The 17143-nt window shown below is 36.0% G+C and overlaps 1 protein-coding gene across 2 annotated transcripts; it reads left to right on the top strand.

Annotated features, from left to right (window-relative positions):
* Positions 1–3387: 3387 nt before the first annotated feature.
* Positions 3388–16118, top strand: LOC116196062 (DEAD-box ATP-dependent RNA helicase 13). 2 transcript variants are annotated; one of them, XM_031525584.1, is made up of 16 exons: positions 3388–3766; positions 3959–4249; positions 4372–4544; positions 4630–4824; positions 4975–5151; positions 6386–6774; positions 7779–7959; positions 9356–9478; positions 9592–9708; positions 10762–10866; positions 12191–12331; positions 12434–12499; positions 12844–13005; positions 15395–15476; positions 15567–15667; positions 15786–16118. In XM_031525584.1, exons 1-15 carry the CDS (start codon positions 3601–3603, stop codon positions 15620–15622), a joined length of 2424 nt encoding a protein of 807 aa, XP_031381444.1. In that variant the 5' UTR covers positions 3388–3600; the 3' UTR covers positions 15623–15667; positions 15786–16118. The 2 variants fall into 2 exon arrangements, with proteins under 2 accessions (XP_031381444.1, XP_031381442.1); XM_031525582.1 differs by having other exon boundaries at positions 15783–16118.
* The last annotated feature ends 1025 nt before the right edge of the window (positions 16119–17143 follow it).

Here is a 17143-nt window from a genome sequence, read left to right as displayed (position 1 = left end):
AAGTTAGGTTAATTTGTTGTAATTATCACTTCACGGTGTATGCTCATCATGGTGAAGGTTTATCGAGATAAGTACAATGCACTATGTGATAACTTAGTTGAATTTGTGGGATTATCACTTCTGCAACCAGGCTTATATTAGGATGGGCATTTTCTGACAATCTTTGCACATGATGTGATAAGTTCGTTGAAGTGGGGGTAGTTATCACTTTCTGTATAGAACTTATCACGGGTTGAAATATTTGTGATAAAGCATGAGGAATGTATGCTAAGTTAGCGCAAATTGTCCCTGTTATCACTTGTTGAACTAAACTTATCATTCATTTTAGTGTTTTGGATAACAAATGCTTAAGGTGTGATAAGCTAGATGAATTTGTCCTAATTAGCACTTCATGGTATGATCTTATCATGCTAAAGGTAAATGCCTGCCAGAAGTGGACAGATTCGGAAATGCCTAAGCATAAAATTCTCGGTGCTGTAGCACTAATGCTGCTGCCCAAACCGACCTGATTCTCTTACCGGGATTTCTTTAAGACATTTTGGGTTTCAAAGAGATATATTCTAGAGATATTTGGGGTAATTATCTATGGAAACAAGATTGTGATTTATTATGGGCATATTCTTGAGAGAAAGGTGGGAAATAAGAGGAAAATTAGGAAATAGATTCTGGGGAGACATTCTTGTATGAGGAAAATCTTTTTGGGCATCAAAGGTGAGAGGCTGAACGTTCAAAGGGGAGAGCCACATTCGAAGGGAGACGCCTGGAGCAAGGAGAAGTTCGAGAAGACGGGTCCGACGTCGCGTTCCTTCTGACGATCTTTTACTTTTCTTGTCTCTATGCTATCTATCTGTTATCAAATGATGGTTTTCATTATATTTAGCATGAATAAATTTCTTTTTTCTAGGGTTACGATGGATCATTACAATTGATTGAGAGTTGTGAACTCTCTCTTGATTTTATCGGATGAAGTTTCAGTTGTTTATTTCTATTTATGCTTAATGCTTTTCAATTGATTGTCCACCGATTGAGATGATTTGGTAATCTAGATGAACTCGGGAGGGGAATTCTAGGTTTAGCTATGATAGGAATAGCCTAAATTAATCTTGGTCAGAAGATGGGATTATCTGCGTAAAGGATGACAAGATACCTGCTCGCCTTAGGTAGTCGAAATAGGATTGATTCTTAATGGGTTCTTGTTAATTGTCTTAGAGTGAGCGATTATTTACAAGAGAATACGTTCATGTGATGCCCGGGAGAGGGATATGAAGACGTTAGAATTCTAGATTAACAATTTGTTTATTTGACGTTATTAGGAGAGAGGAATAAACTTGAGATTAATTGTTGAGTGAAATTGTACACGCTAGGTCCATTGCCATTGATTTTTAATCTTAATCAATTTACTTGCTTTTAGTCAATTTAATTTGTTTAGAGAAATCATCTGAAATTTGACTGTCTGGATAATAATTGGTTAGTACAATTTTAGTACTCGATAGAAGTCGAGTTGGGGGTCTATGGGAACAATACTCTACTCTGACTTTATTGCTTGAGCAATAGCGTGCACTTGCATTGATACATTCTTATCGTAACAAGTTTTTGGCGCCGTTTCCGGGGACCAAGTCTTTACTTCTATTGATATTAATACCAATCAGTCTATTATTTGTTCAGACTTTTATTTTTTCTAGCTTTTACTTAATTATTATCTGTTTTCTTGATTTGCAAGGAGATTAGTGTCTTGTGATGGCATCGACAAATTATCAATGGCTGGCAAAGTGTATTAGGCCAGGTGTAGAAGCAACTGTTATTGAACCAGAGGTGTCTACAGAATTTGCCACACAAAGGGCTACACTCTTGAATATGGGCGATGTACTTGATGACATCCGAAGATTTGAAAACCCACTAATTAACTATGATCTTTCTGGAGACTGCCATGCAACTGAGCAATGCCTGACTTTGAATTCATACTTTAACACATACAACTCGGGCTGGTGGAGTAAGGGTTTATTCGTAACAGTTTCTCACTAATCGTCTTGCCTAGGAATAGAGTGAGCGATTATTAACAAGAGAGTACGTTCCTAGATGCTCGGGAGAGAGATAGGAAGACATTAGAATCCTAGACTAACAATTTATTTATTCAATATTATTAGGAAAGAGGAATAGACTCGAGATTAATCGTTGAGTACAAATGTACACTCTAGGTCCATTGCCATTGATTTTTAGTCTTAATTAATTTCTTGTTTTAGTCAATTTAATTAGTTTAGAAAAATTATTTGAAATTCGACTCTTTGGATAAGAGTAGGTTGATATAATTTTAGTACTCGATAGAAGTCGAGTTACGTCTTTGTGGGAACATACTCTACTCTCACTTTATTACTTGAGCGATAGCGTGCACTTGTGTTGATTTTTTTTATCGTAACACCCATTGAGTTTCTGAATATCATAATACGTACCGAAAAAATATACTTAATAATCCATCACTCATGGGCTACTAACTGACAATAGGCTCGCAAGCCTCAAAGAAAAACTAGGCACGCAGGCCCAAGCTTGGCGCACAGTGTAATACCCCGTACTTGGCAAGATCCATGATGTGAATATTCCTCTTAGTTATATTTTCTATCGAAGGTTGGCACTCCTTGTCAGTAAGTCGACCAGGGACTAAAGGAACCCCCAAGTACATCACAGGCATACTCCCATCCTTCAAACTATTGAGTTGAATTGAATTTTAATTTTAATTTATTTGTAATGATTGAGATGTTGAATTATGAGAAAATGTGTGAAAAAATAATGAATAATTAAAAAAAAGTAATGATTATATTGTTGAATTGTGGAAAAAGTAATTAATAATAGAGAGAATTTATTATTAAAAATTAAATTGATTTAGCTTTATCTTGGAACAGTAAGGGTGATATGCTATTCTTCCACTAACAAGAACCTCGTTCAGAAATTGTGTCAAAATCTCTATTGCAACAATAAAAAGGTAGGGGCAGAGCGGATCTCCTTGCCTTACCCATTTCGGACATTTAAAGTATCCCTCTAAGCTGTCATTAACACATATCAAGTAGCAAAGCTCCTATGATGCAAGCTTCTAATTAACATTTCTCATAATTTAACAAGAATCGAACCGAAAGCCACCTAAAGCTAGAATCACAATTGAAATTAGTGTTCTAGAGAATGGAGATGTGGCACAGCCACAACTTGGCAAGAGGTCATTGTATTCAATTCTCACCGGTGAAACTCTCCGCACCCTATATTTTCCCTTCTCTATCTACTATGGTCTAACTCATGGACTTCCAGAAAAAAATGGTCCTTCTTTATAAGAACCATATGGGCCTTATGACCAGGCCCAGCCCATTCATTCGCTAATTCTTCTCCATCTCCTTCTCTGCGAAAGTGTCTTTGCATTGTTGCTCTGTGACGGGGGCTGCTGCTTCGACCTGCCATTGCCGCCCTTTCCCGTCTCCCATCGCGGCAACCTCTGACCGGCGACGATCTGCTCCTGCCCTCCAGCCGCTGTGTCTTTGCAGCTATTCCGTCCCTGGAACCTCCCCCTTCCTCTCTCTCTCTCTCTCTCTCTCTCTCTCTCTCTGTTGTCTTGCGGCCGCCATGGGCAGCGAGCTCCGACCCCGAAAGAAAAACTTGAAGAGGAAAAGGACTCACCCGGGAGTTGAACCCGAATCCATTGACTCGCTACCGTGGAGTTCCGCTCTTCCCGGCGAGGCCGACGACCCCGCCTTCTCTCTCTTCACTGGCTCTAATGAGCTCGACGGGGGTTAGTCTCGCTCTCTCCTTAGCATCAATTTTCAACTCCATTGCCTCTGTTGCACACTTGTAGGTAATCAGAGAGAATGCCGAACGTAGAAGTAATGCTTTTGGGAAGAAATCATTGGGTTCTATTGGACATTGGGGACGTTAGTTTGGCTGTTGCGGTGAATGATGTAGCAGAATATATGAACGCTTGCAGGTTTCCTGTCGCTTGAAGAGATTGATGAAGCCGAATACGGTTTGGCTATTCCGACAGCTGGCGAGCAGAAACCCATGAGAACCGGGGTATTCAAGGAAAAGAAGCATACGGGTGGCGTTGAAGGGGAAAGTGATGAGGCCGCAGAAGGAAAGCAGGAGGAAAAGGTAAAGAGTAAGAAGAAGAAGAAGAAGGAGAAGAAGAAGAAGGAGAAGCAGAAGACCACGACGATGGAGGAGGAAAACAATGAGGAATCGATTGAGAGTGCCCAAGATGTAAATGGTACTGCAGATGGTAAGCCGCCACACTTCCTTTCACTTGATACTGAGTCCATGTTTTGAGTTGTTTTAAATGCAATTCAGCATGTATGGGACGGTGTTATATATGAGAGCCTTTATACTGTTCGATTTTAACAGTTAATGGGGTCGATGGAGATGCTGATGATGAGGGGTTAGACGATCCCGAGTTCCAAGCTTGGAATAAGTTACGGTTACATCCTTTGATTATGAAATCTATTCATAGGCTTGGATTTAAGGAACCGACACCGATACAGGAAAAATGTATTCCTAAAGCTGCTCATGAAGGGAAGGTTGGTTCAGGTCCTCAGAGTAAATTTTTATGCTGATTTTTGTGCCAGTGATTCGAAAGATTTTCTGAGTTTGCCCATCGCACAGGATGTCATAGGTGCTGCAGAGACAGGGTCAGGAAAAACACTTGCTTTTGGTTTGCCCATCATGCAACGACTCCATGAGGAACAGGAAAAGGTAGAAAGGATGCGAAGTGAGAAAGGAGAGGAAGCAGAAAAATATGCTCCCAAAGGTGTTTTACGGGCTCTTATCATCACTCCTACTAGGGAACTCGCTCTTCAGGTACACTATTGACTCGCTACAGCAGATAAATCAGAGGAAATATAGCTTCTTGCTACTCTAAAGTCTAATCCAATGGGCAAAGAGTTAAGTGCTCTTTACAGTTCTCCAATTTTTCTGCTGGAGAATCCTGATCCTTTTTATAATCATTAGGTAACCAATCATCTCCAAGCTGTATCCAAAGATTCAAATATTAGGGTAGTTCCTATTGTTGGAGGGGTGGCACCTCAGAAGCAAGAGAGACTTCTAAAAGCAAGGCCAGAGGTGGTGGTTGGAACTCCAGGGAGATTATGGGAACTCATGTCTGGAGGTGAAATCCATCTTGTTGAGGTAACATGGATGCATGGATCCTATTGAATGAAATGAATTGAATTTCATTATGTTAGAAGATTTAAATATGTAATAAAATAAAACTTAATTGTGCATTGTCGCATGTATTCGATCATTCAGATAAATTATGATGCAGAACATAGTTTGGTTGATAAGAAATGAAGCATGCTAAAGTGTGGAAAGTGTCCATCTGTTGGACTCACTTCTTATAAGATCAAATTCGAAAATTAGCAATCAACTATACACTAGAGATGTTGAAATTATATAATTTCATTGACTGACATGAAAATACACGTAAAGAAACTTATATAGTTTCTTATTTCATGTTTGGTTTTAGTGTTATTTTTTAATTCTACTCTACAATACTCCACTTAACACCACTTATCTTCATTTCAACAATACAATTATTACTTTTCCCATTAATTTTTTTAACCATTCAATTCAATTTTTAATACTAAATCCTCTCAACTATTCATTATTTTTTTCACAATTCAACGACACAATCATTATTGTCTCTCAACTATTCATTACTTTTTCACATTTTTTCTCATAATTCAACAACACAATCATTACAACCCAATTAAATATATATATAAAGTTAGAGTAGAGTTGGGCTTTAACTCAACTCTAATCCCAAACAAGCCATAGGTTCTAGATTGGATCAGTAATAAATGAAACCATTTGGAATTGACTCTTATCTTAAGATGACCTTTGAAGTAGACTTTTCACAAAGTACAGCCTAATTAAACATACTCTCACTTCTCAAAAATAAAAATAAAAAATAAAAAAATAAACATATAAAAATAATGAATAAATAAACAAATAAAAAAGAAAGTAAAATCACATAGAAAATTTAGAATAGTCTTTAAATGGGCTGAAACACTTGAAAAGTTTGACTGATCATGCTCAAGAATATCTGTCTTCATCTAAGAAAATTAATTTCTCTTCTTATTTTGCACCAAATTAATTTTTTCTGAATAATCAACCCCTAGTTGTGCATCATTTTAGTCCATAATTTTCTTACTGCAGATGGTAGATGTTTGCATTCCTCTAATTTGAATGCTTATTTGGAATAAATTTTTACGTGTACGTCTTCTTCATTTTCTGTAAATTGTTTTGTAAGGGATCATAACACTAATGCATCTATCCCCAAAGTACTCATTGGAAAGCGTTCTTTGTCGGCTTCTTTATTGGAGTTTATTCTGTTGACCCACTCCACTTTTTAAATTTGCAGTTACATTCTTTGTCATTCTTTGTACTTGATGAAGCTGACCGGATGATTGAAAATGGACATTTCCGGGAGCTGCAATCGATAATTGATATGCTTCCCTTGAGCAATGGCTCTTTGAGAGGGGACTCACAGGATACACAAAATTGTGTGACAGTGTCAAATGTGCAAAGAAAGAAGAGGCAGACTCTCGTTTTCTCTGCCACTCTTGCACTATCTGCTGACTTTCGGAAAAAGCTGAAACGTGGTCTATCAAAATCAAAGCTGCCAACAATTGATGGATTAAGTTCTATCGAAACACTTTCTGAACGAGCTGGTATGAGAGCTGATACTGCTATCATTGATCTCACAAGTACATCGATTTTGGCAAACAAGCTTGAGGAGTCATTTATAGAGTATGTGCTTTCTGCTGCTTTGCTATTGATAATTCATTTAATGATTTTGCAATATTATATAATCATTTGTCTTGTTTTGGTGGTTATTTTGAACTTGATCAGTCAAAGCTGCTGGTTGAGCCAAGTAACAGAACTGGATCATGATTTATGTTGTGGACAGTCATAAAAACTTCTGATTCTACTTGACAATATGTCGTCAATAGTGTTTATTGCAAGTTATCATGACTATCTATATTATGGTTCGGAATTAAACTTATTTCAGTTTACTCGACCTATTTCATTCTTTTGACCAAGTATTTGGTATTTTTGAGGCAGTTAAATATTTAGATTGTTCGTGCCACATATTGTTACGTGTGGAAGGATATATTTTTCTCAAAATTTAATAAGGAAATGCTATCTTCATTGGCATCGTCATATCCAAGCAAGTTCAATTTTGTATCTCAGAGGAATAGCAGATTATGATCTTTAAAATGTTTCTTCTGAAGGGGCATTTTTTACTGTTATATATGTCTTGCCTTCATTGTTGACGGATTAACTTTCAATTTCTAAAGATTTAGTCATTACCAGCTAATTGGAAATTGCAGAATGAAAGTAAGAAAAAAATCTTTTAAGCGTGTGTAGCCAGCGCTGCCAGCAGAATAATTGATGCAGAACAATCGCTAAAGTAGGACAACAATCACTTTTGGCAATATTTAGCATTAATAACTGAAATATTGCATTTTCTGCGCTTTGCCTATTCAGCAAAGTGCTGCTGCAAAGATAAAGGAAACCAAATCAGATGTTCGTTATTTACAGCGGTAGTTTCTAATTGGATAGTTTTACTATCTATTTTCTCTTTGTACTTGATGCCAATATACCTTATACTTCAATTACGGTTAGAGTTTGTTTTGTTTTAAAGCTGCCTTTTACGTGCCTATAAAGGTGAATAAGGTGCAGGTGTTTTATTCCTATGTCTCATGGTTGAGCACTGTTCTTGAGTCTTACTTATACAGTTGAAAATTCAGATGCAGGGAAGAAGATAAAGATGCGTATCTATATTATATTCTAAGTCTGCATGGGCAAGGCCGCACAATTGTCTTCTGTACATCAATAGCAGCTCTGCGCCATATAGCTTCTATTCTACGCATCCTTAACATCAATGTTTGTACTCTGCATGCGCAGATGCAGCAACGAGCTCGAGTTAAGGTTTGTTTCTGCACCAGTCTGTTTGCTCATTTTTAACTCAATGCTTGTTTGCTTGTAGATGTTTTCTGAATATGCATTCTTCTTCCTTCACAATTGTAATTTTTGGCCCATTTAAGTATGGTTTTTCTGACGTAATGTTCAATTATACCTTAGCATAAACAACTTACCTCGGTTCAGTGGGTTGGCTATTTGGGGGTGGAAACAGATTGATAAACCTTTTTGCATGAGAAGATCAAGGGTGCAAACCATGAGGAAAGCACCTATTTTTAGATGAGACTATTGTCTGGGGTAAAACATGGCTAAGTTCCTTTTAAGGTCAATGCAGTGAGATAGATCTGTACTATTATTTTGATTATTTGTTAATGTGGCCTTGGGAGTGCTCTTTATGGTTGTAAATATTACAGTTCTAACGGGCGTTTGGTTCATTGGATAGGAATTAAGGGAGATTAGAATTGGGATAGAGGGGGATTTGAATAAGATTATGACTCAAATTGTTTTGTTTGGTTAAACCTTGGAAATAACCAGGAATATAATAGGATTAAAATATCAAGAGGCTAAACCACCCTTATTACTAAAATAAAGTTTTAAGTTATTGTAGAACATAAAATATTTAAATATTTTGTACTGGTAAAAAAGAAAAGCCTTTGGCCACTTGCGTCTCATGCTGTGGCCGTGATGCCACCACCACAGTCGCCAACGTCTGCCACTGAGCGCACAGTTGACCCCTCCTGGCCAATCACATCAAGGAAAGCCCATATTTGGCCTTCTTGTGGCCAGTGCTGCACTTATTAGATATTTGACAGTCCTGCAGTGGGTTATTTTTTAGCGCAAATTTAATGAGTCTATCTATGTTTATGTATATTACCCATGTTACCTATTTTCTGATTATGGCCACCTGTAATTTATGGGTGAGAGGGAGGGCAACAGTGACGGAGAAAAGTTTATTATACATGTAACTGAGAAATGTTAAGAAACGTAAAATAAGAAATGAAAAGAAATAAGTAATAAAAGGAGTCCGTGGGCCGAAAAGTTCTTTTTGGAAGCTGGAGAGCCTTGGCATTTAGATTATGCCCTGTCTGATCGCTTGCATCTGATCCTGAAAAGATGCTTGCAAACACCACCATTGGAAAAATTGAGGTGGGGAAGTGATTATTCAAGCACTCATCACTCCAAAATGGGGGTCTAAGACAATATCTAGAATCATTGTGGTGACATTTTTATCTCTTGAATGCTGGATTTTTCTTTCTAGTGATTGATAATCAGGTTTTTGGCATAACCCTCATGCGTCTCAACCGCCACACAGTCCATGAAGGAATAGTTTTAAGTACCGTACCCATTAATTTTGCAATAGTTCTGTTTCAATCAACCTTTCTTGTTTTTTTATCATAAAACGCAGGAAGCCGATCGCTTTCGAGACAATGAAAATGGTCTACTTATTGCAACTGATGTAGCAGCAAGAGGTCTTGATTTTCCTGGTGTCCGAACAGTGGTTCACTATCAGCTTCCACATTCTGCTGAGGTGAGTTAAGTAGGTTTATGATATTGAACTAAAGCTACCTCATTAAAATTACTAGATTTTTTCATGGGTATACAGTCCTGAAGCTTTCTAATTGTTTTTATTATTTCTATCAGATCTATGTTCACAGAAGTGGAAGAACTGCTAGAGCTTCTGCTGATGGATGCACTGTAGCATTGATTTCTCCAAAGGAGACAACCAAATTTGCCACCTTATGCAGATCATTTTCAAGGGTATCCTCACTAATTTTTTTAACACTCTGATGTAGATTGTCCTTTTTCCACTTTCGTAGTTATTTTGACAAGTGGAGCTGCAGAAAACGGTTGGGATTTGTTGTAGGTAGCTTTTCGGGTTTTTTTAATTTTTATTTTTATTTTTTATTTTATTTTTTTATAGATGCGCTTGTGTTGAATTTATAAGGTGTATCTGAGCTGGAGAGATGATTTAATTTCTCTTTATCAGGAGGGCTCTATGTAGCGCTTATATTTAGATTCCACACAATAGTTTACTTCAGGTGCATAGTAGTAATCGTGTTTTATTAGAGACTCTTAGAAAGTGGAACAAGCCTGTACTTTTTTTTTTTCGCCTCAAAAAATAAAGAAATAAAATAAAATAAGCACACTAAACTGATGCTTTCTTGGTCTCCCTGTTTTAGTGACAATCTTGTGAGTTGAAAGATCAACATTGATGACATAAGTGTGATCCTTTGTTTTCCTTAGCGTTAATTTCACCTTTTCTTTGTTTGTTGACTATTTTTCAGCTGAACCATTGAATGCACTTTGGTTCCTTCTCATTGAGGCGTTTATTGAATCTTTGATCTTCCTCTGGATATTACTTGTCTTACTAAACCGATGTTTTGAATTTTAGTGTGTTTTTCTTCCTTCTGTTACAGTGGCCTCCAAGCTGCTTTGTTTAGAATCTTTTCCCTGCAGTATTAGATTTTTTTATTTTATTTTTTGGCTGACCTGGGTGTCTGAGCTTCACCTGACTAATCCCAAGGCTCCGTGAACCTCCGGCAGCGCACGGAGCCGATAATCACTCCAAAGGCGCTCCGGTGTCCCCCACGGTTTCGAACTCAGGATCGGGTGGATACATGAGACTGGTTCATAAACTAGCAATTAAACCCCCTGCAGTATTAGATGATTTATTCATAAACTAGCAATTAAACGCAAAAGACCAGTTCTTCATTGTCTCCTGCCATATGATGATGTTTATGTGTTCTGATTTAACCAATGATTAAACATAAAACTCATGAATTTTCTAAACTGCTTGTGCACATTGTTCAGGAATCTTTTAAGCGGTTTCCTCTAGAGAGTTCATACTTGCCAGAGATTATGAAAAGATTGTCTTTGGCACGGCAGATTGAGAAAATTTCCAGAAAGGGTTCTCAGGTAAGTTATTTTTTTACTCTAAGCTATTAGCATTTGATGCAGTTTTGTCTTCATGGAGATATGGAGCTGCTGTAGCTGCCAATGTCTTGATAGTCATTTCTGTGTCATAATCTCCTTTAACTTTTAATCAAAGTTCATGAGGTATGCCCAGCAATCAGGAGCTATTTGGCTATTTTAGCCCTAGGTGTCATAAACAAGTTACTGGTTTCAAGCAATAAGTTATATGGAACTTTGCGATTCTCTCCTGTTCATTCCAAATGATATTTGCTGCACTTTTACATTTACCTATTATAACTATTGCTTCAAGTTTTGACCTCTATATGAGCGTTTGGCTGATGATCTGCTTCAGAGGAATATCAGGAAAGATAGAATTAGAAATAATTTAATGTAAGACATTGACATCGACTTGTATGGATTAGAATGCTATAAAAATGAGAAAGGTTGACAAGGATTCATGTAGTTGCTGGATAGATCAGTTAGTCTCCTATAATGCTTTCTTGGATATATGTTTTGGCGATGATTTTACCTTGGCATTTGGTAACATCCTTAATGAGGATAGATTGGAAGTTTTCAGAGCTACATAGCAGATCCAGATTATCCCCATAATATGTTGGCCTTTCTTGAGGGATGACCCAGAGTTTACATGATTAGTCAGAGGGGGTGGGTCTAACAGAATTAATTAACTATTGTCAGCAATTATTACTTAGGGTAGCTCAACTCTCTTCGAGATGAAACTTTTTTGTATATGCTCAATTATGCACCTTCTCGATGCCTGTTAGTCAGATGATCGATTTTATGTCATGCTAATGAAACTCTTGTATTTTGCGACCCCTATTTTGTATATACTCAATTATGTACCTTCTTGGTGTCTCTTAATGAAATCTTTATATATTAAAAAAAAATAAAAAATAAAAAATAACTCTCTTCAACATAATATAAAAAGTAAATCTACATGCTTTTCCTTTACTAGTTTTCCCGAGTTGCTAATTCTTGAGTATGCCAAAACTTAACTTAGGACCCTTTTGTTATGCCTCCACTACTCTCTTTCTTTTATCCTTTGTGTGTATTGAGGGAAATGAAGGGTAAGGAAAGGGAGGAGAGGAGGTGTTTGTATATAAAATTTAAAAATCCTATACAGAATTCCCCTCCCCTCCCTCCCATTCCCTCCATCTCCCTCTATTCAAACAGAGGTCTAAGGAATTTTGACATGCTCGAAGAGACTGATAGTGGATGTGAACTTTGTCAAATTGTCTGACATAACTTACACTTTCATATGCTTTTCTCCTTGAACATTTCCCCATTCTTCTCTCATGACTCATCATAGGAAAAGGCGGAAAAGAGCTGGCTCCAGCGAAATGCAGAGATACTGGAATTGGACATAGAGGAAAATGATAGTGAGGAGGAAAAAGCAATTGCATACCGCAAAAAGAAAGCTAGTTCCAACCAATTAAAAAAATTACAAGAGGTGACTTGTCAATAATGCTTCTATTATGTATATAGCCTTAAAGCGAAAAGGAAGCAGCTTATTTCTTCCCTTGGGTTTGATGCACCTTGTCTTAATCTGCAGGATCTCAATGCACTCCTTTCACGGCCATTGCAACCAAAAACATTCTCTCACCGCTTCTGGGCAGGGGTAAATTATTTTGAGTTGTTTTGTGATTGCATTCAGTTTTCTCTAGTCTCTTTGATGATAGTCTGTTGTCAAATATGATTGCTGCTTACAATTTGAAGACTGAAAACACTACATGATGAAAGCCTTAATTATGATATACACTTGTGATTTGGATTAGGTTTATTCTCATATTTCTCATGATCGGGTCCTCTATAATCATCAACAAATTTTTATTTTTTAGAATTAAGTTTGGTAGACACATAAAGGTCCTCAACCCATTTATAAGTGATATAGTTCTAGCACTATGGTTTACTCCGATGCCATTTTTTGGAAACTTATAATTGCATCGACTTTATTTTATTTAGGCGGGTGTTTCACCTCTACGCCAGCATCAGTTTGAGGAACTGGCCAAGGAAAAATTAGATGACAGTTCAAAGGTCTTGGTAGCAAATAAGAAAAGGAAGCTGGTCGTTATTGGTCAGGATTGCGTGGAACCACTACAGGCACTTCGGAGTGCTGGTGAGGAGGTATATGCATTTAACATTATCTTTACCCTCCTCTCTCCTGTTCTATGAATAAGTTGCGCCTACAGTTCCCAGAGTAACTGGACATGCACCATCTAGTAATAAAGATAACAAATAGCAACAATAATAGTGTCGCTGGAAATGCTTCCCAGTTTAACAAAGATGACCGTAAATGCCTCCCAGTTTATTACTAAGGTCTTGTTTGTTTTTCAAATAATAATTTTACTCAACTCTATTGTTCTCCAAATTCAACAATATAATAATTACTATTTTGTCTTCTTCTGCCATTTAATAATAATTTCTCACTACATATTTTTTCCTAATTATTTTTTATAATCAATTTTCTAATAATAAATTTCACATCTACTTTTTACAAATCAATTTTTTAATTATAAATTCCTCATTTACTTTCACATCTATATATACATACACATATATATAATCTCACACATCAATATATTTGTCAACACTTGCAACTCAACTTGATTTTGTGCAATGATTGCTAGTGTTGATAAATATATTGATGTGTGAGAATATATACATGCATGTATATATAGATTGAAAGTAGATGGAGAATTTATTATTAAAAAAATTAATTTTAAAAATGATTAGAAAAAAATATGATTGAGAAAGTAATATTAAATGAAAATTTAAAAATGATTAGGAAAAAATTATAAGCGAGAAAGTATTATCAAATAGAAAAAAAAGACAAAACAATAATGATTATATTGTTGAATTTGGGAAATAATAGATTGAGTTGGGTAAAATTTGATTATTATCTAAAAACCAACCATAGCGTAAAATATCCCAAACAGTCCATCTTTCTTGTAGTTGTTGAAGTGGAAACACTTCCCAGTATGTCAAAGATGACTTGCTGAAACTTATTATATTCTATTTATAGCTAGCAGAAATAGAAGTTCTTGATTAAGTGAATGGAATTGGTAATAATTATCAGATGACGAAGTAGTATAATTTCCAATGTACAATGTTAGATGACTGGTCAAACATCCTTCATCATAGCATCATCATTTGCATCATATAGTCGAGGTATTGATTATGTTCAAGAAATGAGAACGACATCAAGAATAGAGTGCTCATCAAAGTTGTGACTAAGCAAGCAAACAAAGTCAGTTTATCCAATTTGGCTCTTGATTAGTGTCCAAATTAACAGTAAAAGCAGTCCCAAGTCATAGCATTCAAGGATTTATTGGACAAAGAAATTCAATTAACTTGCAAGCTTCTGAAATGCCTTTCAGCGAATCATGCATAATAGATCCAGGCCAACTCAGGAGCTTTGTTGCAAAACTCAACTCCTTCTGCCCTCATGTTCCCTGAAAATTTTCTTTCCGTATCCTTCTGCATGCATAAATTATTTTTTTAAAAGTACAAGCTTGAGAAACAAAGGTTCCAATCTTCTCACCATCAAGTTATATTGCATATTTGCCTCGTTTTGGTGCCATTTTCTCTGGGTAATAATGTTTCAGTAAGTTCATCTGATTTGTATAATTAGAATCCCTTGTACAGATTGAAATTTCCTCAAGTTTGTGGCACAGTAAAAATGTAACGTCCCGAATCTTCAATAAAATACAATGCATACGATAAAATCCATAGATACAATTTCCTAAAATACAAATTTTTTATACTAATTTCGAATATTCAATAAATACAAGTTTTACCGAAAATGTAAAATCTGAATAAAATCCCATGCTTTTCCACTGCCGCATTGACCTGTAAAAATAGCTGAAAAGATTTGTTTAGGGGTGAGCTTGACGCCCAATGAATAACCAGAAGCTAAACTAGCCGGAATCGATGTGGGATTTGCCTAGGGTTTCACAAAAAAATTGTGGTAGATAAAAGTGGATCAGGTGTAGCTTCATTGGGCAATAATAATACAGAGGGACAGTTGGTGAAGTTTACAATTATCTTCCCGGATGAAATTGCCTTGACACTGTTGTGGAACAAAAATGCATATTTCCTTGGAAGCATCTAGAGCACTTTTAAAATGTTTGAAATTTATTGAGTCTAAAAACTTTTTGATCCTCAAATTGTGTCCGGCAATTTTTGCTCTTGCTTTTTGTGCATCTGAATATATATGGAAGGGCTGAGGTTTTCCTGAATACTTTTTCATTACAGTGACTCGAATTGGTGCAAAAGGATTCTTTACCTGTGATGCACAGAATTTTTGCTTGGAATGATAATAAAGATGTTCTTGGTACCTGTCATATTGAAATGTGGTGTGTACTTTTTAATTCATAAAATATATATATAATTGGAAGATCACCAGTGCAATGCATATATCATATTCCATATCTTCAAAAACTGTCATTCCTAGCTTATTTATCTGTTGTTATTCCTGTGTTCTAACATTACAGATGCTTTGCACATTCTTCAGGTACACATGAATGTGAAAGAGGTAGCAGAGAAACGAAAAATGATGCAGACTTTGAAGAAAAAGAGAAAAGATGAGAAGAAACGTATGCTTCCGTAGCTGTTATTTCGTGACTCGTCTGTACAAATTCCTATCTTGGGAGTGCTGAAATTTCTTTATTCATATTTTATTGCAGGTTTACGTGATCAACGGAGAAAGCAGAGGAGAAAACTGACCGGAGACGGCGATTAGTTAAAGATTTTTCAATGTGAACTTGATTTTGTTGAGAAAAAGCAGGTAAACCAATTCTCCTGGAAACTCTGATTTCGACGTCTTCTAGTTTTGGCAAAAAACCATAGACCACCAGTTTCCCTTGGAACTCTTCTTGATTTTTTTGTTTGGTCATCATCAGCAGGATCTTGTTTAATGTATTTCGCACAGAACAGAGGAATGTTCCTGCTGCTGCTTATACTCTTATGACGACAATGGCCTATACGCTGCACAATTTTGCCTTGCTTTTTTTTTCGACTCGAGATGCCATGTATATTTTCACAGATTCTTTTAAATATACCTATTTGAGATGGGTCTGGAATAGTAGGGTTGTTCTTCCTTTTAACATTGCTGCGTTTGTTTTCAAGCTGTTGGTTGTACGGTTTCTGCTCCCTTTTTATTTTTTATTTTTGGTATTTTCTTGTATTCAAGGAAATTACAGTCTTCTTCAATATCCAGAGCTGGTTAAAGATCAAAATGGAAGATCACACTGCAGACTTTCTAATCAATGACTAAGTCGTAATCCTTTCAGTATATACTGCTACTACTATTAACATGAAGTGTTAGTTGGGCTCCGAGAAGCCTCAATGAGGCCGGTGTAGCGGGAGCGGATGGATGGTCAATACCGAAGAATTCTGAAAACTAGTCTAACAAACCAAGGTGGCTAGAAGAAATAGTTCTTCTGTACATATCTCGTACCATGAAAATACGCTTTTCGCATGCATATATTTTATTCGACATATAACTACAATTTGAGAACTGTATAAAAAAAAGATAAAATGCAGCTATCCCTCTTAAAGTTTGCGATGATTATTTTTTTGAGAAAAAAGAATAAAATGCAGTATATGCAGTTTAAAAGGTCCAAAAGGTGTGATAATTATATAATTCCAATTTTTAATATATTTTTTGGGTATGTACCGTTTAATATTTCGAATCTAATTTCTTAGAATTTCAATTTCTTATTATTTTTTCGTGCATCACTTGATTTCTAAAATTTCAATAGGTCCCGAATAATTTAGATTCAAATAATCGACTCATTAAGGAGTGAAATCCTTCCACTAGTGAATTTTTGCATTCGCAACCAAGATTGTGCTTTTTACAAAGAGAGCACTTATAAAGTGAGTGTGGCAAGCATGTGTTGCCATGTATGTCCTTTCTGTTTTTTCTTTTTTATTCTAGCTTGAACTTTTAACTATTACCAAATGGAAAAAAAAACTTTCTTATGACTTTTATTTTGAATTTTCATTTTTATTCAGTTATATCCTTCAAAAGTTTGACACTTGTCTTCAATTATATTTTCGTTGATTTCATTCCTATTTCATGCATGCCATCTAATATAACTGAAGGAACTATACACATCATACATACTTTATAAAGATCTTAAGAGTATAATCATTGAATTTATATTCTAATAAATTTTTTCCAAATATTTTCAGTGAAATGTATAACCATTGGCTATAATTTCAGTATTATTTAAATCTAATTAGTGTATCAGCATGTGCA

The sequence above is a fragment of the Punica granatum genome, chromosome 2 (genome assembly GCF_007655135.1).
Source record: "Punica granatum isolate Tunisia-2019 chromosome 2, ASM765513v2, whole genome shotgun sequence".
In the NCBI taxonomy this organism is placed as follows: Eukaryota; Viridiplantae; Streptophyta; class Magnoliopsida; order Myrtales; family Lythraceae; genus Punica; species Punica granatum.
Note: the sequence above shows the minus strand (reverse complement) of the source record. Positions and strands in the feature narration are given on the sequence as shown.

What these genes read in the sequence shown, in the direction of transcription:
- LOC116196062 (XM_031525584.1), top strand. Translation starts at nt 3,601, where the DNA reads ATGGGCAGCGAGCTCCGACCCCGAAAGAAAAACTTGAAGAGGAAAAGG. An exon ending in AGCTTCCACATTCTGCTGAG is followed by an intron (nt 9,479 to 9,591) that starts GTGAGTTAAGTA and finishes TATTTCTATCAG; the next exon opens with ATCTATGTTCACAGAAGTGG. An exon ending in GAGAAAAGATGAGAAGAAAC is followed by an intron (nt 15,477 to 15,566) that starts GTATGCTTCCGT and finishes ATTTTATTGCAG; the next exon opens with GTTTACGTGATCAACGGAGA.